Below are 27,019 nucleotides of genomic sequence, written 5' to 3' on the forward strand. Positions count from 1 at the left end.
ATAAAGAGGCAACCAACTGAATGGGAGAAGACTTTTGCAAACAATGCCTCTAATAAGGGGCTAATATCCAAAATATATAAGGAACTCATACAATTCAACAACAAAAACAAACAAACAATCCAATTAGAAAATGGGCAGAGGACCTGAACAGAAGACATTTCTCCAAAGAGGACATACAGACGGCCAATAGACATATGAAAAATGCTCAACATCACTAGTCATCAGAGAAATGCAAATAAAAGCCACAATGAGATATCACCTCACACCGGTTAGAATGGCTATCATCAACAAGACAAATAAGTGTTGGAGAGGCTGTGGAGAAAAAGGAACTGTCATATACTGCTGGTGGGAATGCAGATTGGTGCAGCCACTATGGAAGGCAGTGTGGAGATTCCTCAAAAAATTAAGAATAGAATTACCATATGACCCAGCAATCCCTCTCCTGGGTATATACCCCCCAAAATCTGAAAATGTTTACCTGTAAAGATATATGTGTTCTAATATTCACTGCAGCTTTATTTACCGTGGCCAAGACATGGAAACAACCAAAGTGTCTTTCAATAGATGATTGGATAAAGAAGGTGTGGTATATATACACAATGGAATACAATTCTGCCATAAGATGAAATAGTGCCATTTGCCACGACAACATGGATCTTGAAATTATTATGCTAAGCGAAATAAGTCAGACAGAAAAAGTCAAGAACCATATGACTTCACTGATATGTGGGATATGAAACTGAAAGCAACAGAAACAAGACAAACAAATGAAGAAACAAAAACTCATAGACATAGACAACAAACAGTTCAGTGGTTGCCAGAGGGTAAGCAGGGAGGGGGCTAATAAATGAGGGTAAAAGGGATCAAATATATGGTGATGGAAGGAGAACTGACTCTGGGTGGTGAACACACAATGTGATATACAGATGATGTATTATAGAATTGTACACCTGAAACCTATGTAGTTTTACTATCCATTGTCACCCCAATAAATTTTAATTAAAAAAAAAGTTGGTCTTTTGGTAGAAATCCTTCAAAATTCGACCAGTTAACAACAATTAAGAACTCCATAAGCAAGTTAATTTTGTCAAGTTATTGATGGAGTTTTTTGTTGGTAGTTTGATTGGGAAGCCTGGATATTCCGTGAGATATTCCATAAAAAGAGTAGAAAGAATTTTCTATGGTCATGGAAGATGATTTAAAGCCTAACTTTCCGGTCTTTAGGTTTATAGGGCTTTACCGCTAAAGCAAATAAAAAGTTACTTTTATGAGGAAAATCCAGGCTTCATCTGCAGAGACTCCTGTTATAACTTCTTCCTCTGAAGTCCCCAGAAAGGTGATAGCTAGGCTTCTCAACACCCCCAAAGAGCGCCAACTGTGCTATCTCCTTGCCTGTTTTTCAGAGTTCAGTACAGACCTGACATTTTTACCACAATGTGTTCTATAGAACATTACAAATGGGGGGCTGGCCGAGTGGCTCAGTTGGTTAAGAGCTCGCTCAAGAGTGTGAGCTCTGTTGAGCTGCCAACAGGTGGCAGAATGGCTCAGCTTAAAAAAAAAAAGAAAAAAAGAAAAGAAAAAGAAAAAGAAGGCAGAACATTACAATTGGGTTGCAGGTCAATTATGTGTAAGCAACATTGGGTTCAACAAAGCTAACCATGTTTCTTTACTTCTAGACTCAATGCAAATGCTAATTTACCCATAACTTTCCAATGCAAGTGTTTCCAAAGCTTATCTGTCCTTGGAATCATTTTTCTTAAGCATATCTTAGAAGTATTCTGCAGATCACATTTTGGGCAACAGTGACTTTTATCCTTAGCGAACTGTCATTATTTCTTTGGTCTTTAATGGTAAGCTTTCCACAATTATCAAAGGCCACTAAAGGCAGCCACATAAAATTTCCTTTGTTCTTTGCTATAAAAATATTGATGAGGACACTAGCCAAGAACCACATCAACGGTAACACTGTTTAAGGGTCCGGGATTGCCCGCGTTTGAATCCAGAACCCATTCCTTGCTAGCTGCATGGTGTGTCCCTCACACTTGTGTGCTGTGGATTCTTTATTCTGGAAACAGCCTGTTCTTCTAGGGCTGTTACAAGGATTACATAAGATCTTACATTTACTCACAACTGTTCCTGTCTATAGCAAGCACTCGGATGACAACTATTTGTTTATTGTTGTTGCTATTAATTAGAGCCATGAAAACAATGGTGTTTTCTCAGGAAGTTGCATGCTTCTTTCATGCAACATTAAGAGACAGGCAAATCATTGCGTCCTCTTATCCTCCAGGCTGCAGAGCCAATCAAACCAAATTGGAAGTTCAATTATATCAACTATGCTAATCCCTACTATGTTCACTGATTTACTGTTTATACTGTGGGCATCTTATTGCTATGGCTTTTTTTTTCCCTCCTCAAATCCTTTTTGGAAAGTGAATGCATACCATCAATATAGGAAATTTCCATTTGAATGTCCTTGGGCAAGGAGAACTCAGTATGCCCCATATGTAGTTCTTTTTCTCTATTCATTGGCCTTTGCAAATCAGTAGCTTCTACTGTGTGCACTATGTTGTGCTTTGCTTGTTTTTTACTGTTCCTTTCCCAGTTCCCCAGTTCCTCCTCCTCCCTTCTCGCCTGGCCTCATTCATGCAGTGTGAGCTTCCCATTTCTCCACCCCTTGTTTACTTGCCTAAGACATCCTTAGTTCAGAACCTGGCCATCTGTCAACAAACTTCCACTGTCTTTCTACCAATCTCCATGGCTTCAGCTCCCTGCAATTATTTTTCTCAATCTTCCCCTTCTCAAAAACCCTTCACTGTCACTATGTTGTCTTGTACACCTGAAACTAGTAACAAGAAAAATTTTAAAAATCTTCACTGTTCAACTGCTTATAAGATAACATCCAAATTCCTTACTTTAACATGTAAAGTCTTTTAAACAGCGGTCTCCATCTACAATTCACTACTCTCTTATTCTCATTCTGCGCTCTGGCCACACATTACTCACTGTCCCACTGGTCTGGAAAGCTCATTCTTTGCCCCTCTCTCAGCCTGGAAAACTCCTATTCAGTTTTCATCATCAATTCCCTGTGTGAAGGGCTCTCCAATCTCTCCAACAGAATTAATCATTCACATCCGTGGCCCCAGAGCACTTGTAGCACTGGGTTATAATTACTTGTTTATATTTTAATGCCTTTTATTAAATTTTGAGCTCCAAGAGACTGAGAACCAAGGCTTATTCATTTCTGTAGCCCTGGCGGTTTGAAAACACATTATGCATTCACTGACTATCTGCTGAATTGAATGGACTTATATCCTTAGGCCTGCGGAGTAACTAAAGAAAGTTATGACTACAATCAATTCTCTAGCAGGATGGTCCGGTAATGAAAGCCAAAAAAGAAGGATGGGGGTCTTCATGGAGGATCTAAAAAGGGAAATTGGGCTGTAACAACTACAGCTTTTATCCAGCCTGTTCCAGGGAGACGGCAGCTGTACCTGTAAGTCATGAATATTTTTTATCGCCAGCGGGGTACTTCCACTTTTGGGTAGTATGAAACAGCCCTCATGGCTATCCAACTTCCTATGCCAAGATTCTGCGCTCACTGGACAACAATTTGATTTTTATTCTGATTCCCAAGATATCTGATTCTAAGACATAGGGCCCTAGAATGGAACAACAACTCCAGTCTCTGAAAAACATATATTCCCCATTTTAATAGATTTAGTATTTATACTTAAATCCCATGCTGTTCCACAAGAAAGGTTTAAGGCAACACAAACAGATTTAACATAACAAGACAATTTAAAACAAAGAGAATTAGGATAAAGGGAGAAATAAAATTGTCATTCTGGGTTATCTCTGTACTTCCATGAATTGGATTGCATGAATTGGTCCCCTCAGGCTTCAATGAACTCTGGATAAAGTGAGGGAAATTGAGTTAGTGGGCTGGTTAGACACTGAGCCTCTGAATCATGGTGACCTGACCCCATGGGCCTATCCCTCCCTGCCTGAGTGGATCGGAGGCGGCTGACCCTTGCACAGCTTATTAGATGCCATGGGTATGCCCTGCAGCTAGTCTTCATGGTCGCTTCTCTTGCCATAAAAGACCTTGGCTGGCTGATTTACGTGGGAACCGAGCTCCCTTTCTAAAAATACTCTTCAGCCCTTTGTTTGGGGGGCTTATGTTGTCAGGTGTCATAAAGGCCTAGTTTCAGTATATTTCTCGAATACCACTCTTTTCCCTGAGTCCAACTTCAAAAACAGTGTATAGACCAGCTATGGGAATCAGTCTCTACTAATTACCAATGCCATCTACTGGACATTTAACATTCATCCCATTGTCTTCCCCACCCCCATTCCTTACCCTAAATCCCTCATCTGTCACATTGTCTTCCGGGGTGGCCCTTCTCCCATTCATGGCCATACCACCTCCTGTGCCCTTGTGCCGGTAACCCTTATCCCTCCCGCCTTCTCCGGAAAAGGCTATCATTCTCAAGCTCTCTTGCCCTATTCTGGTCTCTTCCTCTAGGCATAAGAAAAATAATTAGAGATCTTTAAGTAAAAAGAGAAGACCAGAGTGAACACTACATGCCATTGTGCGGAGTAATCCCAAGATCACAAATATATGTGCAAATATTTGCATATGTGGACGAATATCTTTGAAAGGGTACACAACAAACGAATAAATGTGCTAGGCTCCAGAGCCGGGATGACTACAGCTAGGGGACAGGGTTGAAGAAAGACTCACTTGTCTCTACATGCTTTTTTGAACCCTTCAAAGTTTGTTATTACCTATTAAAAAATAAAAGTAAGCAAATAAACATTTTAGTGTTCACATTTTCCAGAGTTCTGCCAAGCCCAGTGTTCTCCTTCTGCCACACAATCCCTGGGTAGATAAATCCACTCTCACAGTTTCAACTACCACTTGTGAGTTAGTGACTCATAGAACTAATATCTCTGGCCCATGCCTGCCCTGCAAGCTTCAAAGTTCCATTTTTCACTGTCAGACATTTACACGTGAACATGTCACTAAGATCTCAAACTCAACCTCCCATACTCCATTCACCATCTTCCAGCCACTCGACTCTTGAAGGACCTCTATAAACACTGGAAGTACTGTAAATTTATATTAATATAGACTATAAATAAAGAAGGGACTTGGCTGCTACTCCTACTGAACTGTCAGCCCCAGCTGCAAACAACCATCATCTTGCACGCACTGACCAGAAATGGGACTCATTCCTTCCCTCCCCAGACCCACCAAACCACCAACTCAAACAGCTCTGCCTCCTCCCATGAAATCTCTTTTAAATCCAGCCTGCCTTTCCCATTTCTATTACCTTCCTTTAGGACCTAATCATCTCTTTCTTGGGTTTCCATGCTACCTCCCATTTTGATTTCCTTCTGTCAGTATTGTTCTTTTCAAAGTTGTCCTCCACACAGCTGCCTGAGTGATGTATGTGAGCGTCAAATCTAACAGCATCTCTCCAAGCTTACACCCTGAGAGGCTCCCTTGGACTAGGTGAAGGGGCATCAACTCAGCATGGCACTGTGCCCTCACCTGGCCTCGCCCACCTATCCATCCTCATTTCCTCCCATTTCTTGCTTTGTTAGTAGCACAACTGTTTGCAGTTTCCCAGACATTCTCTGCTGTGCTTCACCCTGACACCTCTGCTTATGCTCCTCCATTTGGAAGGCCCATTCCTGATGCTTTTCAGCTTCCCTCTTGGCTATCTTCTCACCATCATTGGAGACTCACACAAAGGACATGGAATAAAGACATCCTGAGTCTGTGAAAATTGAAAACTACTAGCCCGGGCCCAAAGTTATCATGGCATTTACAAAATAAAGCAACAGTATTGTGATACCTATGTAGAGTGCCAGGTGGGTACTAGACTAGTCAGGGGGATCACTTCTTAAATTATATAAATGTCTAATTATGTGCTGTACACCTGAAATTAATGTAAAAGAACATGGACTGTCAAAATAAAATAAAGTGTAAAAAAAAACCTCAACAAAGTAAAGCAACAGGATCATGATTTCCAGCTAGTTTAATTCAAGTTTAATAACCAATCTAAAATTTCTTTGACTGTAACATTAATAATCTTGCATAATCATTGGAGGAATGAAAGGAACAAGAGAAAATGCAAATTTAGGCTGTATAACATCTGGTCGCCCAACAAAAAGACATATGAAAGGTACTGAGTAGGAACTAAGAATCCAGAGTATCCTCTTGACATATAACATCTACTAATAACTTTAACTTTAGACTTCACCATGAATCAGGTTAGTTATTTACTATGGAGTAATCTATGCAGGCAGCGGAATGACCATTCGATTTTGTCCTCATCAAAGCTACTATTTCACTGCCACGGTCATACCTAGAATTTCAGAGCCAGTGGTGGTTCATTTAGACAAGGAAGTGAAAAATACACTGGAATCTGACACTGCAGATTTAAGTCGGGAGATAGCAGGCTTTAATGTACGCTGGAGAAAGCAAACTTTGAGTCTGCAATGTAAGGGACACATAATGGAGTAAATTTTCAACATCCAAATGGTCTTGACCAAATAAAGGTGAATCTGAATTATCTGTGGTATGAGGGAGAGACATTACGCAGACACGAAACATTAAAGACCGTATATGGCAAGAGTTCCCCAAATTTATGACAAACACTACTGAGAAAATTCAGAGTCAGATTTAGCTTTGCTTAGAGCTTTTGCCTTATCTTTGCAGCATAAACCAAGGTTCAGAGAATGCCCGTGGGGGAGACATACGAGGCCTGAAGTTTGGAAAATAAATTTTTAACACTCTAAATTTATGACAACGAAATGCTTGGCACTAATCAAGCAAGTTTGAAAAAAGGAAGTATTTTGCAAAGCAAGGAGAAGAAAAGCTTTTGAAAGGCTTTTCTCTATGCAATTAGGTTTCAAAAAGAATTTTAGTCAAAAGTACATGCATGAGTGCTACGATTAAAATAAATTCAGCTTCATTTCAATTCATGTATTCATTAATTTATTCCACAAATATTTACTGAATGATATGTGTGACAACCGGGAGAAATGAAATTCTAAAGACAGAGATAAGACACCCCTGAGACACTTCTAAATTAGCCATTCTCTGTTTTCCAAGGGGATTGAGGGGAGGTCTCATGAATGAGATTAACAGAATTCAATAACCTCGTTTAGAATGGGGGTCTCCAAGCCTGTTTCCTATGACATTTGGAGATGTCACAGCTACAGAATAAAGGAACTCAAAATACATATAGCTATAGCAAGCACATGTCCAAAGGCCATGGGACAATCTCAATTTTAAATATCCTTTCCCATTTTCTCTAAACGTATGCTTGTATTTATCTGATTACGTAGCTGATTGACTTGGGAAATACAGCCAACTTGGCAGGCACTGAGAGAGGGCATCTAACGACCTCCTGGGCTCTCTCAGAGGAAGGACAGGACAAGGTGAATTAAAGGCTCCTTAAATCACATTGAATTCAAAGATCACAAAGGCTAAGCTATGGCTCTGAAATCATTTGGACAGAAGTGCAACAGGAGAGGACAGAGCAAAGGAAACGAGACAGGCTATTTTCAGAAGGGGAGCTCCACAGAGACATCTCCTTAGGATTTGGTAGGAAGTGAAAATGTGCCACAGTGGAGGAAGAAAGACGTTCACCCTGACCTTTACTTGAAGGTCAAGATAATTTACAGAAAGACTTGCGTCAACACCAGCTTCTTCATTTTGGAGCTCTAAGCGACCTTGGTGTCCTTTTATTTTTCTTTTTTTCAGCAAGGAAGCCATCCCATTCTTGGGGAATGATTTTAGATCTCTTTTAGGGTAAAGTGGTTATCACTATAACCAAAAGTAGATGAACTGGTTGAATCGTGTGCAGTCCTTAAAAATAGTCCCTAAAATTAAGGTACATTTCGGGGAATATGCCACAATTCTATGTAAATGATATTTACACAGAGTGACTCTTTTTTATTCTCTGGTGCAAGGCGGAGCTGGTTATTTTGAATGAGAAGATCTGGATTTAAACTGGGTTCTCCCACTGGCTGATTGTGAAATCTGGGGCATGCCATTTGAACCTCTGTGAAACTCCATGTTCCTGTCCACCTTCTTTACAGAGCTCTTAGGAAGATTAAATGACCCAAAATTACATTAAAGTCCTCTGAAAATGATTAAATTATGTAAATGATAGTTATGAGTACTCTTTGCCAACACTCTTTGGCTTGGTTTTCACAGTATGGAAGGAAAGTGCACCAATAGCAAACAAGACAGAGCTCCTGACCAATGAGATACAAAGATTATTACACAATGGCAACAGTCATATACTACAAAAATACTACTCCTGGGTAACATCAAATTCTGTGTAGAATGCCAATCCCAACTTTCTCTCCCTATTTGAATTTGACCCTTAAAATAATGAAAGATTTCACATACATGGATACCAGTGATGATCCTCAATCAAGTAGAGGGAAATGTTTTCTCTACCACGGTCTTCATTGCCAACCAGTCTTACAAATAAGGCCAAAAATAATGTTACCATTAAAACCAACAAAATGTTTAGTATTACCTCCTGGATGGTACTTGTGTGACATCCTTGCTGTATTCTTAAGTTTTTAAGCAAACATTTCCTGAGTACCCACTAAATAGTCACGCTGTGCTAAGTACTCTAGGGGACACTAAGAGGATAAAGACACAGTCCTTGCCCCAAAGGCATTCACCATCATGTTAGAGGGAGGCACTGGGAAAAACTGATAAAAAGGCAAACCGTCAGGGAATTCGTTCTATGAGAAAGGGCCAAACTATTCTGAAAATATAGACAAAAGACAGATTACTTCCAAATTCAGGATCTAACAGGGCTCTGTGAGGAAAATTATTTTGAGCAAGGTCATGGACGATGAGTAGGACTCCTTTGTCAGACAGATATGGCAGTAAAGGGATGGGTGCTTAGCAGCTGAGCTGAGAAGTAAGCTTGAACTTGACCCAGAAAGTGGATGAGAGCAGGACGCATTCAGAAACAGTAGCTACAAGAGCGTGGCCAGAAGACACGGACAAAAGAAGATGAAGTTGTAAAAGCAGGTCAAGAGAAAAATGTGGAAGGTTTTAAATGCTCAGCTGAGAAGCTGGATTTTTTTTTTTCTAGCTGCAGAAATCCAGGGATGGAAGAATGCCATGATGGGTCTTGGTTCTGGAAAGATGTACAACTAGTCAGTACGGAGGATTGATTGGAGGAGTGGCAAAGAAACTACAGGGAATCCGACCAGAAAAGGAGCTCTGGCCACAGGTCAGGGGTATTGAGAGCTAGAAAGAGGGAAGTGGCAGCAGAAAGCATGGGACGAATGGCAGTTTGCTTTTTCATCTTGAGATGACATACTCCCCGAGGGCACTGGTTCTCAGATATACTGTGTTGCCTAGATGAAGAAGTCTTGGTGCCTTGGGCTAAACAAAGAGATGAAAGTACTGGAGTCCCCCAGATTTGAGCAATTGCTCCTTTAAAGACTTGCCTGGTGGCATCTGTCTAAAGAAGGCATACTGAATTAGGAGTGGTCACGTGCAACAGCTTTTCTTAACCGAGGGACCTATGATATAATAAATGTAGTACAAAAGTACAAGTCCAGTGATTTGCATTATCCTGACACAACATAATAAGCCTGATTTTTATATCTTTGCCCTCTCGTTAGTCATTGTGAATTTTCTTTCGACTTTTACTTCTACCATTTCTCCTATTTTTTACGTGAACATCTTTTTCAGGTGATGATTGACAGCTGAACTCATCTCACTCATCTGCTATGATGGTGAGCACAAATGATGTCTATATTTGATGATGAGAAATAAGATGAACTGATCCGTTCCCATGTATGACCAAGTCAATGAACCTACTTTCTGAAACGCTCTGAGAGAGATAATGTGGCCAAACATGTGTACAAATCGTATAATCATAAAATTAAATGACCTACTTTGTTCTTCAATTCTCCTCTCAAATAGAAAATCAATGCCTCTGAAAGACATGCAACAAATCACATACCACCACCAGCGTTAATTCTTTTCCCACCTACAATACGAGTTCTTAATTATACTATTGCATTCATTTTCTTCTTGCAGATAACGACAAAAAAAAAAGAGAAGCTATACATGGAGCTAAACAGATTATTGGAGAAAACAATTAGACATAGAACGACTCTAAGTGAAGGCTCCTGGCCCTTTTCTCTGTGTGCAGGTGTATGCGCTCTGCATACCAATGACAAAGCTAGAAAGAAAACTCACCTGTTTTCTTCCTCAAGATCTGCTAGGATTCTCTCTAGCTCCCCTCTTTCCTCACTCTCTAAGGAAATCAAGATCTGGGCAGGACTACGAGGCTGGCTCAAGGGGGAGTCCTGGTTCAAACTTTGGCAGTAATGCTGGATTAACAAATGTTCATCATCTCTGGAAAATAAAATCAAAGGTTTTGGTTTTTTCCCCCTTATTTGCTTTGGGGGTCAGGGACTCGGGTGTGTATTTAAATATAGAAACATTTATTTGCTCTTCACAATTAATTCGACCCCTTTTCCTGTTTCTAAAGACACTTTGATACTGTTGAGGTTGTGGTCTACCAGCCTATTGGTGTTTTTTGCTCTGATTTTCCATGGTATTTGACTGGCCTATTTTCATGGGTAAACGAATAGCAGAATTACAGAAATACTGGGACTCTATCAACAGTTTAACCAATAGTTAATAAATATTAAAAGACATAATAATGGCTGTATAATGCTTTTGCTGCCAAGCCTGCCAAGATAACCTATTCACTACCCCCACACTATGGTTGATACCGACCAGGAAAAACCTTAAAATAGTAGAGTCAATGTTTTGTTAAGTGGAAGGCAATGGAACCAAAGTGTTGCTATGGTAAAGGCAGTTTGAACTTACAAAAGCCACAGAGGCAGGATGGTAACGATAATGAAACTAGATAAACGATTGTTTCGTTCAATTATTATTTAGATAGAAAAACAAAAATTGGAAGAAAAAAGCCATTAAGGTGACCAAAAGAAAACTGAACAACTCATTCTTTAGAACATCTTCTAAGGACTAATCTTGGGGAACAAAGAGGCAAAAGGCTCAGATTTTGGGAGGCAGCTGCAATCTTTCCTTGAAACTAGGAACTCTCTGCTACACAGGAGAAATTATTTTCTAAATGCATTGCTCCTAGCTCCTGAAAAGCCGTATATTATATACCTCCAAGTTGTAAGAACTTCACTCTGGAGGAAAAAAAAGAAAGAAAAAAAAATTCACTTTGTTCTTAATGAGGGGCTAAAGTTCTGTTTGGCTAAATACCGTTAAGATGATAGGTTAATATTCCCCTCTCTACACTCACTTTATTTCCTTTTCTCATCTCCATGCCTTCTGAGTTGAAAAAAAAATCAGATATTTAAGAATAAGTCCTCCTGATTTAAATGATTCTGGCCCATCAAGCCAGGTAATTGGTTGAGCAGTTAAAAGTTGACTAAAAGTAACTGGGTGTTAAAAATAAACGTTTAAAGTTGAAGTTGACCAATCCTCCGAACCACTTCCCCAGACCTGCCCCTAAAATATCATGATTTTACCATTCAACATTGAACCTAATGGATTTTATGTCCTCAGAATAAGCTAAAGCTAAATTTCATCTAAAAATAAAACAAAAGCAGTTTTACCACCTATCTAATTTATTAGCTCTCTTCCCAAATTCTGAAATTTTATTGCTATAACTTCCCATGTTTCATTACAACAGACAGCCGTAATTAAACTTCTCTTACTGTTCTCTTAGGCAGTCAACGAATGGCAGCCATTATATACAGATACAACTTCAATTAATTTGAATGTGCTACAGCTACTAATATTAAAATCAGTGACCCAAAGAAGCAAATCATTCCGGTTGTTTACATTTGGTTGATTTCTTTGGTCACCGATTTTCCTGTCAAAGATTTGATATGTTAATACTATTAATACTTTTCCCCATGGCTAAGAAAAAGCATGCGCCACAGTGACGTTTGGGGAAAAGGTTGTTTTGTCTTAAGTAACTAAGTCATAGGTGAATGGCTGGGTGTTGACCTGATTTTGATTTCTTTATTATTACCTTAATTGCCTTATTGTATCAAATGAGACGATTTATTCCCAGCTCTTTAATAACCAGTTATGTATAAATGTCACTTTGATACTATTTCCCTCAGCCTAACCCTTCCTTCTAAAGGTAGTTTTCTCATGAGTGTAACTTTGGGTTGCCATCTCAACGACATACAATAGATTTACCACTCTTGCCTTTGCCTAGATTTTCCAGGACAAAGTGGTGAGACATCCGTAAGTTGTCAAATTAAAAACAGTATTGTACTTTGACTAGATTTCTTCTAAATTGTCTATTCAGTTAACAGAGCCTTATTTTTTCCCTTCTTATTAACATTTTCATCTGCTCCCTTCACCTCAGGCCCTTGGTTCAGGGCGATATTTCTCTGTTTCCTTATCGTGCTACTTCCCCTACTCTATAGAAAGGCTGGTTTAAAAAAAAGAGAGAAAATAAAATAAAAGAAAGCTGGTTTCCCTGCCAGCGCTGTGTTCTCTGCCAATCTGAACATCACTCTCTCTCCATCCTTAAGTTTGACAGGCCTGGCTTATCATCCCACTAAAAACCTATGACCTGAATTTCTATCCCCTCTTCTTGAAACGTTGACAAGATTGCCTCACTTTATTTAGCTCATGAAGATGCTGAAGCAAAAAAATCTATTACCTCGGATCTTTGAAGGAAAATGCCCAACTAACCTACCATATGGGAATACCAATGCAACTATACCGAGATCATTATCTCTGCTCCCCACGAGTGGAGAAAACACTACTTAGTCATTACTTGAAAAATTAATATCCAGTCCCTTTAAATATCTGGCAGGTCTGGTAAAAAATTAAGCATTTAATATAATTTAAGTATTTGGGACTCTGCAATTTGTGATAATATGGTATTAAATAAGAATAAGACAAACTGTTTGCTACTCTGGAATACCAATAAATGCCACAACTTGGATGAGCTCATTCCGTGTCAGGTTAAGAGTTAAGAGGACAAAAAAGTAAATGAATGGCTCCTTGAGAAGATCAAATGCACATAATGCTAATTCCTATTTTCTGTGCTACCCTACCTCTAAATCCCTCAAAGCAATTTCATCTTCAGGAACATTTTGTAAAAAGAGACAGAATACTTACATGCTCTCATTAGGAGAGATGCTATCATTTAGATAAGATCCATTGCTGTTTTCCATTTCTGCTAGCCTGATAAAAAACGTAAAAGCTCATTAAAACTTATGTGACTTCTTAGAATCTATTCAAGACCTAATCGAACATTCCTGAAAGCTAAAGGATAAATCATGTCAAGAGGAGAAAGAAATCCTTCAAATTAAAAGATATGTGTGTTGGCCTAACCATTTGAGGCAGTGACTGGTAAGACCACAGCTAGTTAGTAGCTTTACATTTATGCTATAAATTATAAGGGAAGTTGTATTTTGTTGTTTTCCTTTTTTTTCTTCACAGATCGATCTTCCTTTCTTTGAGACCAGGCCTTTGTCTTCAAAAGAAAAGCTTCCCTCATAACAATTATTGTTTGTACCTTACGCTACCCCTTATTTCTTAAGACTATTACAGCTTTCCATCGACGACAAACATATATATATATATATATATATATATATATATATATATATATATATATATATAGCTAGTTAATGCTTTCTACAGGTGATAAACATGTTCAGCAGTGAGAATATTGATAAAGGATGAATTCATAGTAAGTGTTTCTAAACATTCTGCTACCAATTTTTGCCTCTGAAAACCTCCTTCACCTCAGACAATAATAGTCTTTTTACAACTAAAAATAAAAAAGTTAATCAAACTCTTACGGATTTATTTAACAAGCATAAGATATCTCACAATTAGCAGTTCAGTTTTTAGGTATCAAAATTATCTCAAACACAAAGAAGGTGAGACAGAAAGGTCCAAGGATTAGGAAAATCAATTATTCTCTTCTTTAAGGCATATTATGTAAAATCAACACACAAATGGCAAGCCAATGCTTTCATATTGTCCACATAACACAGTATCATTTCTTCACATATCATGTTTGGTCTAGCAGTTTTCTAAGGTTATACGATTTCTAAGCCGATTGATCAAACGTGCTCAGTATACAAAACATAACAAAGCTATCAGAAATGTTTAAAGGCCAGGGTTAGGGGAGATTACTCTGGACTAATGCTCTTATTGGTGTCCAAAATCAACATGCAGTGGAATGGCATGCACGTTAGAGGGCAAGTTAATTAGTAGAAATCAGACAAGATTGGGGAAAAAAAAAAGATTTGTTTAAAATGATTATAGGTTAGCTTTCCTTGGTTAGTTACTTTAATCAATATTTGCCTGGCATTCAACTAGTCTCATACCTGCTAGCATAATGCTCAATGCGTGAATGAGTATCATCGTGTGAAAGCTGAGGGGACGAGGCAGGCCTATAAGGCAGAAAATGTGATTAGTTACAGATACCATCCATTAATGGAGAAAAAAAACCCCACCACACAGTTATGCTATATACATGGCCTAGAATGCTTTTAGTCTAATTCTATGGATAATGTACACATTTAGTTGTTCCTCCAGCTTAGAGATCATCCAGTATTTTAAATCCAAGTTTGAGAGGTGATTTCTCATACTTCTGCTTTTACCAAAAGGCCATAAAGAGAGATCAAAAATGTCTGTGGAAAGTTTCAGTTACAGAAAAGGTTGAGGGAGGCCATCTCTACGTGACAGTTTGTCCTCTTACCTTGTAATTGCTCATATCCTATAGTTCTGAAATTGTTTTAGCACTATGTGGCTTAGAATTTAACAGTTTACACCTGTGCCATTTATTAGGTCCCTTCTTATTTAATGGAAACTGTACGTTTGCCTAGTACATTCACAGTCAACAATTTTAGTTCCAAAGAGGCCCCTCCAGTTCATGACTTAAGATTCCGCGTATCAAGATGTCTTGGTCTGTGGAATTTTGTAAAGAAGGAATATATCTACCAATTTGGCAGCAGGACTATGTCATAGAATAAAACTGAATGACCCCAAATTATATTGTAATGTTTTTTAAAAGAATGGCTCAATTCAATAGAATTTATTTCTTATTAGGGATACTATATGCTATATGCTAATATACACAGGGGAAAACAAGAGAGGGAATTAATTAGCATAAATAGTCTCTATACTTTTTGGGTATAAAAACCTGTGTTGCTGTGGTTTTTCTTAGCTCCACAGACTAGAATTTTGGGAGGGGTAACGTTTTTTTTCCACCCTTTACACCTAACCTATTAATTATCCTTGAAGTTGTTATAGTAGCTTTGGATTACCCTTAGGGAAAAAAATCCATCTGTTTTGAAAACCATTTTGGGCTTGTGTTTTTTTTTTTTTTTTAACTGGACTAGGACAAAAGGTCGCTTCCATTTCTGTCCTGACACAGAAAGCCCTTAGATAAAGGCATAAATCCAAAGTCAACAGTAATCTACTCAGTGAGGACTGGTTTAGTCCAATCTCCAAGCGGCATTCAAAGACTTGATAGGAACATTAAGATGTTTGTTTTTTCTTACATTTAAAAAAAAAAAAGGAAAAACATGTAGTTGCCTAGGCTTACATAGGAAAGGTGCTAGAAATTCATATTTCTTAAAGAAGACACACAGTCATAAGATGATTACAACATACTACCGCAAATAACTAGGGGACTGAAATCTTCCCTGGGAGAGAAATGTGTTATTTATGAAATCAATGTTGTCTTGGTAAAGAGTCATCACCATAGTCAAATTTGGAATGAATTCTAAAGACGTTTAAACTATCACGTGGAAATAAAAGGATGACTACCCAATTTACCAGGCAGATCCAAAGATTTCCATGTGAGTCTTCACTATAGTTTTGGAGAGCCAATTAGAACCCTGGAGCAGCCCACTATTAGAAAAATGCTAAGGTTTGTTTTGAGACAGTCACTGCAAGTAAAGATAATTTAGTACTTGGATTACTTGGCTTATAAGCCCTATCTTCTGGAACACATCAGTCTTTCCATTATATTCTTCTTATAAACTGAAAGCTCACCATCAAGAAAAATATATGAATGTTTTTTCCCTTATAACAGTTGCTACCCTGGTAGTGGTACAGAAGACAGAAAAAAGCTGAGACCTTGGAGCATAACTATACCAAGAAAACTAGGCATGTAAATCCAAAGCACTTTAATAAAATCTCATACAGAAAATCTTATGCAGAGCTTTAATTCTTAGCCTTGAGGGTAATTCCATGTTATTTTTCTTATTAATGCACATAGCACCTAGCACAGCATGCATAAGCACAAAAACTCATAATAACAAGAAAACTGAAAAAACATATACACTAAGGGAGGTACTTGTTAAACCAGAAAATGAGCCAAAAGGGAGCACTGGTCAGAGAAGAATCATTTAGAGACCAAGAACTAGTAACAGTACAAAACCACTTAGTCCAGAAACAAAACTAAATGCCAGGCTTTCAAAAACACTTTTTGAAGGGAAGGTAAGAATACTCTTCTCCCTTCCCACTTCCTAAATACAAAACAATATACCCAGAAGGATTATTTCTATCACCGTTAATAGCCAATTCCATTCCACCCACCACCATCTTCTCTTTTGTGAAAACTCCACTAAGTTTTCATCCATTTAGGTTCAAAGCAAGAAGAGCTCAAAGAATATTGTTTGACTGTCTCATTTGTGGACAAACAATATAAAAGGTTTACGCTAGATTTAGTTTCAAGTAGTATGAGAAAGATGGATAATACAGGCTTTGTCTAAGGAAAAAGAAAATATCTGTATCTCAGTGAACTTCCAAATGTTGTGATTCATACTAAATGGATTAAATGCTGCTATCATCATAGCATTTCTTAACATCAGATAGACTTCTTGCAAAATAAAACACCTTAGGATCTGGCTCTTCTGCCTGTATAGGACAGCTTTACAATGTATTTTATAAATCATATAATCCTATGAGTAAAGACTAATAAAATTACTGGTATTAAGGAAAACAGGGACTTTAGTCTGCTGGGTTTGTTTTCTTCTCTTAAAATTAGAAGCTTCCACTATTTCTGAATAATCCAGAAAACTTTTTAGAAGAAAACAAAATGGGGGTTATGTTCCAGTTGTTAGAGAAGATATTTTAATAAAGGATGCTATTCATTTTAAAGTTCTCCAACGTTTAAGACAAACATTCTCCACTTAACATCAGTTACATTAAACTGATAGTCATGGTTTTTTCTCACGAGCATATATATAAAATAATAATCTTGCCTTCTTTCCTTTAAAGGAACTGTTAGTTATTCTGTGCTTATTATTTTGTGCTATCTCTAGCAGGCATTTTTCAAAATTATTCTTTAGCATATCTGTGATTTGGATTTTTTAATTGGGTAAAACGTATTCCAACCCAAAGTAAATTCATTTTTTTACCAGGATCCAATCAAGCTGAGAACTTCAGTGTATCAATTTTTTCAAAGCTTCTTATTCACGAAAGGGTCTAGCTTCTATAAACAAATAGACTACCCGGGTTAGGGGAAACAGTTACCCCTAAAATAACAAGGAATATCAGTGAATCTAAATAACTCCCCATGTTGTTTAAGCATGATGATTAAAGAAATCAGGTAGTTCACTACTTATAGCTCCCGTATCTCAAAATCAAAGGGCACAATATTGAAGCTTTAAAAAAAAGATGCTGTATACTTCCTTTAGGCCAATGAAAACTTAAAAATAAACCTGCATTCAGCATTTGCATTCATCACTACAGGATTTTTTAAAAAGGGAGATCTACTTTAAATTAAATTACATGGTAGAACAATAAAAAAGACCCATAAGAATAAACTGAATTCTTACATAAGCCTCTTTTCCAAATTGGTCATTTACCCCTTATATATAATAGAGCTGACTTTAAATACACTTAATAAAGCATACTTTGAAATACCAAAAATTTGTTATAAAAACCCCACACAATGACTTTTACAGATGCACACTTTGTTTGCTAATATATAAATCACAGACCATCAAAATGAGTTTTCTAACATTTTAAACTGAGATAAATAATTAGTGTATTTAATATTAGTATTATTAATACACAGCAATAGTAACAACAAAGACCTCAATACACTTTCCTCCCAGTGTAAACGTATAACTGCTTATGAGCTAAATATTTAGTTTGGAGAGAAGAGTAAAGTGAGTTTAGTTCAAAAGCGAGCTCATGTATATAAAGATTAGTCAAATAGCATGGGGTTACCTGATAAAAAGTCCACATAACTCATTGAAATTATTCATCCACACTCAACATCATACTACTATAAAACAAATTCTGCTGATACTTAATGGTCCACTCACTTACAGCAGGCTCTAAAGAATAAATCATCATCCTTTCAAAGGCCCTAAAGCATTGACTCTTAAGACCTGGGGCTAAAGAATGTTATGTAATCAGAAAGGTCTTCCCTGCTTACAATTGAAGAATATATAAATACATCTCCCAGGACTAAACTAACAACTCAATAATTTCTTTGATGTTCATTTAAACTCAAAGCCAGGATTTCTGCTGCTTCAAATTTGACCAGATGGGAACCTGAAAACCTCTCTGATTCTCCTGATCTGTAGTAGATGGCACTCTCCAAATCTTATCAAGGGAAGAAAAAAATTGAAATGAAAAAAGGAAAAATAATATGTCTTCAAAACGGAATAAACCAAATGAAAATCTGAAAAATCAGCAAGCGAATGTGTTGGTGGCAGCAGCACCCTTTAGCAGAAGTACTCACGCAGAATCTACCGGCCAGAAGTTGATCAGAGTAACAGGACTGCAAAACAAAAAATGAGGTGGTGAAGAGACACAGGCAAACATGGCTGCCAAAAAATTACTGAAAGGTCCAAATAAATAAAATCCAACCAATTAAGTATGAATCATGGAAAGCAACAGCCAAACAAAAGTGGAAAGTGAATTCAAAGAAAAACAAACAGTGGTGCGATTGCCACTGGAGTGATGGGAAAAAAAGGAGAAGGTTTCAAAGAGGTGAAGACATCATCCGTTTGATCATGAGAATCATTACTACTTACTGTGAAGTCATTTCCTGTGACAATAGTTTCTCTCAATTAGGAAAACAAAGTGACTAGATATGACCACACAATCAGATCCAAAAAAAGACACACATCTACTGATTTGCGAGGGAGGAAAATAAAAAGGAAATATTGAAATCACTCATTTGTAAACAGTCCCATATTTCTTAAAAGCCTCGTAAGACAATTAGCAGTTGTAACGCTGGGGTGTTCCCTGTGAGATCAAGTTTGACTTTTGGAAAAGGTAATTGTCCTGGGACAATTGACATGGGAAAATGGCAACTGAATGTCAGCTTGTTTTGCTCTTTTCAACTACAGTATATCTAGAGAAAGAAATAGGAGAGACTGTTTGCATTTGGGAGTGAAGGCGGGTATTCAGCTAAAAGGAGCTCAAATCTACATCAAACGAGAGTCTGTTGTGCTTTTGCCACTACTCACGTTTCCATGTTGTCCCCCTCTAAGACAGTCTGCACTGGCAAGTAGCCCATTCGGGGATGCTTCGCAAAATACCTTTTGGTTCGAAATTTGTTTTTTAGTACCTTGGCAAAGTCGCGAACATCTTCTCCTGATGTAGTCTGAAAGGGAAATCATGCGGAGATCAGACTTGGGAGAGTAGGACCTCAAGACAAAGGACTACTCCAGTGCTGTGCCTCAGGGCACTTGTTTTGTGATTTGGGAGACAGCAAAGGGTTTGGAAACCAGGCCTGGCATTTACTAGTGGGGTTAACTTGGGTGAGTGAGTTCTGTGCATATCCGAGGCTCAGACCAGCTGTGAAATGGGGGCAATCATACCTCAAGAAGTGGTTACAATGAATACATGACGTATCTCAACTACTGGGCTACCCAGTAAATGGTAGTTTATGGAAGTCTTAAAGTCGAAAAGTTCACGTTTACTCTGTTGCCATACTTTAGGGTATTTTAAGAACTATTTTGTCCATGCAGGTACCATGTTTCACCTACTAAATAACCTATTCACAGCACGGTTCATTCTACATCATCAAACACCTTTGCAAAAGGAATCAAAGCAAGGAAGACAATGAAAAATGTGGGAGGACCACTCTGAAGACGGAAGAGAGAAGTGCACTAAAGCAGAGCTTCTCAAACTTCGATGTGTATTGGGAACCACCTGCAGATCTTGCTAACACACAGGTTTTGATTTAGAAAAGTCAGGGAGTGGGAGGGGCCTGAGGTTCTGACCTTCTAATAGGCTCCCAGGTAACGCCAGTGCTGCTGGTTGACAGACCGTTCTTTGTAAGCAAGCAGCGAGTGTTTCAGGGACATGAGATTTATACCCAGGTGTGTCTGACCACCAGGTCTATCTATATACCCTTTCCATCTCACCACTGAATTTCAAGTTCTGTTAGCCACTGAACATTTTCCCAAAACATCTTAGAAGAAGGCTCCGCCTCTTAATTCTACAACCTCGGGCACATTATTTAACCTCAGGACCAGAGTCCTCATCTGTAAAAAGGGGGTAAAACATAATACCTATTTCACACAGAGTAGTTTACAAAGGTAAACGCCTAGCATTTGGTTGCTAAGTGTTAGTCTATAAAACAGATAAAAAGATGAGCAAGAGATCGAAAGGGGTGGATTATAAATTTGGGGGAACACACATTATACTCCCATAGCCAACATGCACCATGGCAAGAAAACCTCTGCATACAACTGCTAGGGATGTGCAAAAGAAATGTGAAAATGTCTTCCCTACAACCAATGCAAATGGAAGAAAAACCTATGTATTCATCCAAAAATATCTGTTGAGTGCCTACAATGGTCCGTGTGTACCAGGCATTGCCCTAGGCACGAGGGATAAGGTTAAGTCCCGATGCTTACAATTTGGAGCCACTTTAGCCGGGGAACATGTGGGGAACCCAGATATCACAGCATTATGCATTATCTGCAATCCTGTCCCAACCTTCTTCCAGGTGAACTAACGTCCAGGAGGCATCTGACTTACCGGGGTACAATATTCCACCATGGGATAGTGCATCTTATGGCCTTTTGCAACTCGACCAGAAAAAAAGCAACTTTGGCAGATGTCATAATTAAAGTGCTTCAGACTCCTGTACCTGGTAAAGAACAAAAACAAACACATATGTATTTCTTCCAAGCACATTCCCAAAGAACTCTCTTTAATATGCTGTCTTCCACACGCTGTCTTAATTCTAGAAACAGACTGCAATGTTCATTAATCCCACTAGGTAAATGATTAACTTCCTGCCTCCAGATTTCTCTGGTGCTTCTCCTACAGTATCAAAACATTTGGGCAGAAAGATTATCCTATAAACATTTGGAAGGAGGGGAGCAAACTAGGCTCTTATTAAATTCCACTAGGAACTCTTTCAGATTAAGGAAGAAGATGCTGGCCAACTTCCAGTCTTCTGAAGACCAAATACAGTAATGCCTTGGTTTGCGAGCATAATTCGTTCCAGAAACAAACTACTCATATTGCAAGATATCGCTCGTTTTACCAAGTTAAAATGTATTATTACTTTTGCACCAACCTAATAGAAATGTTTGCTTGTCTTGCGGAACACTCACAAACCAAGTTACTCGCAATCCGAGGTTTTACTGTACTAGAATTTGAAGGAACTTCCGGGAGACATAGATTAATCTATTACAGGCCCCCTTACCCATCATGGGGACAAAAGTTTTCTGATACAATTATTTTCAAAAAATATATAGAGAGATAAAGCAATTTCATAAGACAAAAGAAAATTAAACAAGAACTCTCAGTTAAAACAAATCTTGCTTTAATTACATTTTCTGATTGACATGATTCATCTAAAGAGAGTTACTTGGATAATATCTTTTATATGTCTCTCTTCAGAAATCCCTCACCACATTACCCACAAATAATAACTGAAGCCCCAAGAAAGGACAAAAATTGGATTAGATGAAAGAATTGATAATCTGTGAGTACTAGATGGTACATTTCCTCCCATTTGCAGAATACTGTATTCTTTGTTTCATACTCTCCCTGCCTTTTGCTTCCTGAGATAAGAATCTTAGCCAATTTGAACATACTCCCTTATGTGACATATGGGAATGTGGGGAAAAAGCTACCTTTTTTAGATCCAACCTTCTTTGGGGGGTGGGGGGGAGAGTACTGATTCCTAAAATAATCTAATTTGATAAGGGCAAAAGAAGTGAATGTGAAAATGCTCCTAGATCCTCCAAAGCCTTTTCCTCTTTTATTTTAATAAAAATTTCCCCATACACGAAATCTTACTAGTGAGGGAAGCTGAGAAAAGGAGGATACAACATATAAAGTTCTCCCCTGCGACTTCCGTTCCCCTACCCCTAGGGCATCATTCTGCCAAAACCCAGGAAGGAAAGAAGGTGTCCTTTGCAAGCTAGTTCTCTACTCAGTGTTGTCTATCTAGGCTTTGGGAACTTCTAGGGTTTTCTGTAAAAACCTCTTTGTAAACAGCATGGTTTGTAAGAACAGAAGCTCACAAATGATACAAAGTAGTTATCAGGCAACAAAGTACTAAAACAAGTCCAAGCTCAATCAGGAAGAGTATTTACTTAGCTGCTAAATAGATTCTGAACAAGCATGGGCTATATAGCTACTTTACAATTTTATGGCTTATTCATTGCTAAGGAAACCTTGATGTTGATCCAAATGTTTAAACACACCATCATTTCAGAATTTGGATTTGGGATTATTGTTCAATACGATGAATTCATTTAAAAATACCCTGTCTCCCCAAACTGGTCAACAAGGTGAAAGATTTAAGAGCCAATTGTTTCCCATGACAGTTTTAAGAATATCAGATTAATAACTTGCTATGTTTCCTATCTCTTTCACTTTGAAATTTATAAGGAACATTTTCTTTTTTTAGCTGCTCTGTGAATTTTTCATTTACTTGCATACTTTATAGTCCCTTAGAAGTTCATTAGGATACTGTGGAAAAGAGCAATCAGATTCACAGATAAAGAAGTTCTCGGTTGTTTAAAACAAGTAAAAGTCTTATTACTTTAGAGGAGGGAAAAAGTGGTACAAAGCGAGGAAGAGACTCAGCTACCATGACGGGTATTCACAATATATTTAGAATCGTCTCTTAGTTTTCTACTTGATTCTTGGGGTTTCTATAAGCAGAAAAGACTGTGTGGGGAGAGGGAGAGAAAAAGAGAGAATGAGAGAGAGAGAGAGAATGAGAACTAGAATGAATGTTTTGGTTCCAGGAAGAAGCCCCAGTTTACCTGTATACCACTGAAGGACAAACACTAGGTTGACAATTAAGTTCCTGAACTTGTTGCAATAATGTTGCTAACCTTTTTTTGATACCAGAGGGATTATTCATTATGAATTTGTACAAACTGGACAAACAGTTAACCAAGTTTACTATTTGTAAGTGCTGAAAAGGCTGTGTGAAAAAGTTAGATGACCTGTACTTTTCACCAACAATTCATGGCTCTTGCATCACGACAATGCACCAGCTCACACAGTACTGTCTGGGAGGGAGTTTTTAGCCAAGAAATAAATAACTGTGTTGGAACACCCTCCCTATTCACCTGATCTGGCCCACAATGACTTCTTTCTTTACCAGAAGATAAAGGAAATATTCAAAGGAGACATTTTGATGACATTCAGGACATCAAGGGTACTACAACAACAGCTCTGATGGCCATTCCAGAAAGAATTCCAAAATTGCTTTGAAGCATGGACTAGGTGCTGGCATTGGTGCATAGCTTCCCAAGGGGAGCACTTCGAAGGTGACCATAGTGATAGTCAGCAATGAGGTATGTAACACTTTTTCTAGGATGAGTTCGTGAACTTAATTGTCACACCTTGTATCTCGGTGGAGACAGGCTGTCAGTCTGTCCACCCAAGAAGTGGTCTGCGGAGCCGAAGAATGAAGGTGGAAAGGGACACCTGCCTAATGCGTCAGATCCACCCAAATAACCCAGTGATCAGGGAACTGACAGGAGGGATGGCTGTTCCAGGCTGATCACCTGATCACCTACCTCCTCTCCCACTCTGAAGACGAACAAGCTAACGGCAACCGGCACAGGAGGTAAAAGGTCAAGTCATAAAAAGGTGAGAAACGGTAAGAAAAAAAAATGACACGCGTTTGGTTCCTAATACCTGAACCCGATGATTGGACACTCCTTGCAGATGTTACACTTGGCCTGATGCTTGGCAGTCTCCGCAGCAGCCACTCTGTGCAGCACGGGCAGCCACACCATGGACTGGGGTTCCAGTCTCATCCAGTCTAGGAAGAGGGCCGCTTCAATCTCGGGCTTATTATTAGCCTGCAAAAACAGGAGAGAAAGCGAGGGGGCCGGGTGAAGAAGGCGAGACGAGAAGGTGAGAAAGCAAAGGAGCATATGTCAGTGGAGGTAATAAGTTCAAAGAAGGAAAAACCAGTAACTGCACCATGACGCCCACTTTTCCCAGCTGGTTTCTGCCACATGTCCCCTCCTAACATTCACATGGGTCACCGCACCTCTTTGGCTTGGGTACACTGCCATTACTCTGTTTGGCTACCGGATGACAAGAAAACCAAACCAAACAAACCAACTGAAAGCAAAATACACACCTGTGCGAAACTATATTTAGCTTCTGTTTTTGAACAGATATATGAGCTCGCCACAAGTAAAATGCAAGTGATTATTGATAAAATTTCAAAGGAGGAAAAAAAACCCTCAGGAACTATTGATTCCTCCCCCCCCCCCACCCCCTGAAAGAATCTATTTCTCAGTGTGTCATAGAATCATAATGAGAGGCTTTTAAAATTCCTCTGGTCCCAAAGCTTCATTTTGCAGACCAGAAAACAGACGCAGGTGAGAGAAGTAGTGTTTCAAAGGCCATATAACTAACTGGTGGCAGAGCTGCTACTCGAATCCAGATCTCCGGGTCTAGTGCCGTCTTCATGGTGACTTGTTGCCTCTTTGTCTCTATTTCTCTCTCTTTCAAAATCTAAATTTAATAAACTGCATTCCCCCTAAACAGTACAATGATGTTAGAAAATTCGAAATATATTTACCCACCACTTGATTGATGTATAACTATAGTCATGCATTTTAATTATATTCTGGTTGTTTTAATCCTATAAGACAGGGTTTCAATTTTTTGATATTGTTAGAGTGACCCATACATTGACCACTTTTTTTGTTTTTCATTGCTTCCTGCATCTTATATCTTCCTCCTGGGATTGGTTCTGCCTAAGTATATCCTTTAGAATTTCCTTTAGTAAGTGTCTGTTGGTGGTGAATTTCTCAGTTTCGCTTGTCTGAAAATATTTCTTTTTAATCCATATTCTTGATAGTTCTCACTGGGTATATATTTTTCATTTGAAAGGTTTTGGGGGGTTTTGTTTGCTTTTATTTTGTTGTAGCACACTGAAAAATGATTCTACTTTTATCCCACTTTCCCTGTTGCTGTTGTTAAGAAATCAGCAGTAAAGCTGACTGTTGCTCCTTTGAAGGTGATCTGTCCTTTCCCTATTTTGTGCTGTGTTTCTAGGGTTTTATTTACATTTTTTAGGATTCACTGGGCTTCTTGAACCTGTGGGTTAGGGACTTGAGTCAGCTCTGGAATCTTCTTAGTCATGATCTCAACAAATAGTGCTTCTTCTCCACTGCCTCTCTGCTCTGCTTACAGAAATCTGTGAGATAAATGTATTTTTTCGATCTAGCCTGCATTTCTCTGAATCCCTAGAGTTTTCTCCTTTTTTGTCCTTTGTGCTTCGTTCCTAATGATCCCTTCTGCCTGGGACTCTTTCCCTCTTTAGCGACACCCAGTCTGATGTAAGTCCATACAATAAGTTTTAAATTTTGGTTATTGTACTTTTTAATATTTAGAAGTTCTATGTGGTCATTTTTAAGGTCACTTCTGAAGTTTGTGGTTCCCTGTCGATATTTTTCAATGGTTTCTGTTGTTTTTTTTTAAACAGAGTAAACATAGTTTCAAAAAATCATCTCTGTCTAATGATTCCAAGAAATGAAATGACTGTGGGTCTGCTTTTGTGGTCTGTTATTTCTGCTGGTTGTTGTTCACTTTGATTTCTTGTGTGCTTATTATTATTATTTTTTAACCAGGTACTACATTAACCTTAAAAATATTTCCTGGAGATACTTTGAGCCCTCGACTGCAAATGCCTTCTTCTCCAGAGATGATTTCCATTTGCTTTTGCCAAGAACCAAAGAGGACCGCCTATTCTGAGACCAATTTAAACTGAATATATAACGGATATATAGTATCATACAAGCCATGAGTATCTCAACTACAAACCCATGTTGCTTCTCTTGGAAAGTGGTTTGCTAAGACAGACTATTCACAGACAGAAAGGCAGTCGGGTTTGGACCAACAGGTCACTTAACTTGCAACTCTCACCACTTAAGCAGTACTCTACTCATTACCTCTGATTTCAAATTTAACCACATTATAATGAGTTGTTTAACCTTGAATTTCCTACCTGCAAAATGGTATCAATTTACTGATAAAAGCTTTTGGTGAGCCCTTTTCTCTGTGTTGAGTGCCATCACATAGGTACTTTGAGGTAAATTAAAAAATAAAAATTAAGGGCTGGCTGAGTGGCGCGTTGGTTAAGAGCTGGCTTGGGATGCCAGCTGTGAGCAGCAGGGCTGCCAGTTCGGTTCCCACATGGGGCAGTGACGCTGCACCCTCTACAGGTAAGATGATGAACAACAGCTCAACCTGGAGCTGGGCTGCCGTGAGTCGCCGATGATGGCGTAGGCTGCAATGGGGCTGGCTGGCAGTGGGCGTGAACTTTCATGAGCTGCCGTCAGCGGCTGTCCAGAGGCCGGCAACCCATCTGCCTCATTCGGGAAGAGCGCAATGATAATACCAATATGGGCCAGTGAAGCGACGTCCTCCACAACTAGACTGAAGAACAAAAGGACAGCAACTTGTCTGTTCCCCTTCCCCGATTCCCCAATAAAATCTTTT

General features: G+C 38.7%; 1 protein-coding gene across 9 annotated transcripts in view; it reads right to left on the bottom strand.

Annotated features, from left to right (window-relative positions):
* The window catches only part of LOC109373985 (dystrophin-like), a 606,466-nt gene that overhangs the window by 47,105 nt on the left and 532,342 nt on the right, over nt 1–27,019 (bottom strand). For 4 of the 9 annotated variants that reach the window (XM_019628247.1, XM_019628249.1, XM_019628252.1 and 1 more), the window contains 7 exons: nt 24,194–24,360; nt 21,056–21,167; nt 19,534–19,670; nt 18,801–18,839; nt 14,419–14,484; nt 13,196–13,261; nt 10,265–10,423 (listed from right to left, as the gene is read on the bottom strand). In XM_019628247.1, coding sequence (XP_019483792.1) covers nt 10,265–10,423; nt 13,196–13,261; nt 14,419–14,484; nt 18,801–18,839; nt 19,534–19,670; nt 21,056–21,167; nt 24,194–24,360 — 746 coding nt within the window. The remainder of the gene's footprint in view (nt 1–10,264; nt 10,424–13,195; nt 13,262–14,418; nt 14,485–18,800; nt 18,840–19,533; nt 19,671–21,055; nt 21,168–24,193; nt 24,361–27,019) is intronic. The other 5 variants (XM_019628248.1, XM_019628253.1, XM_019628255.1 and 2 more) reach the window with 2 other exon arrangements.

Source organism: Hipposideros armiger, unplaced genomic scaffold (genome assembly GCF_001890085.2).
Source record: "Hipposideros armiger isolate ML-2016 unplaced genomic scaffold, ASM189008v1 scaffold_768, whole genome shotgun sequence".
Lineage (NCBI taxonomy): Eukaryota > Metazoa > Chordata > Mammalia > Chiroptera > Hipposideridae > Hipposideros > Hipposideros armiger.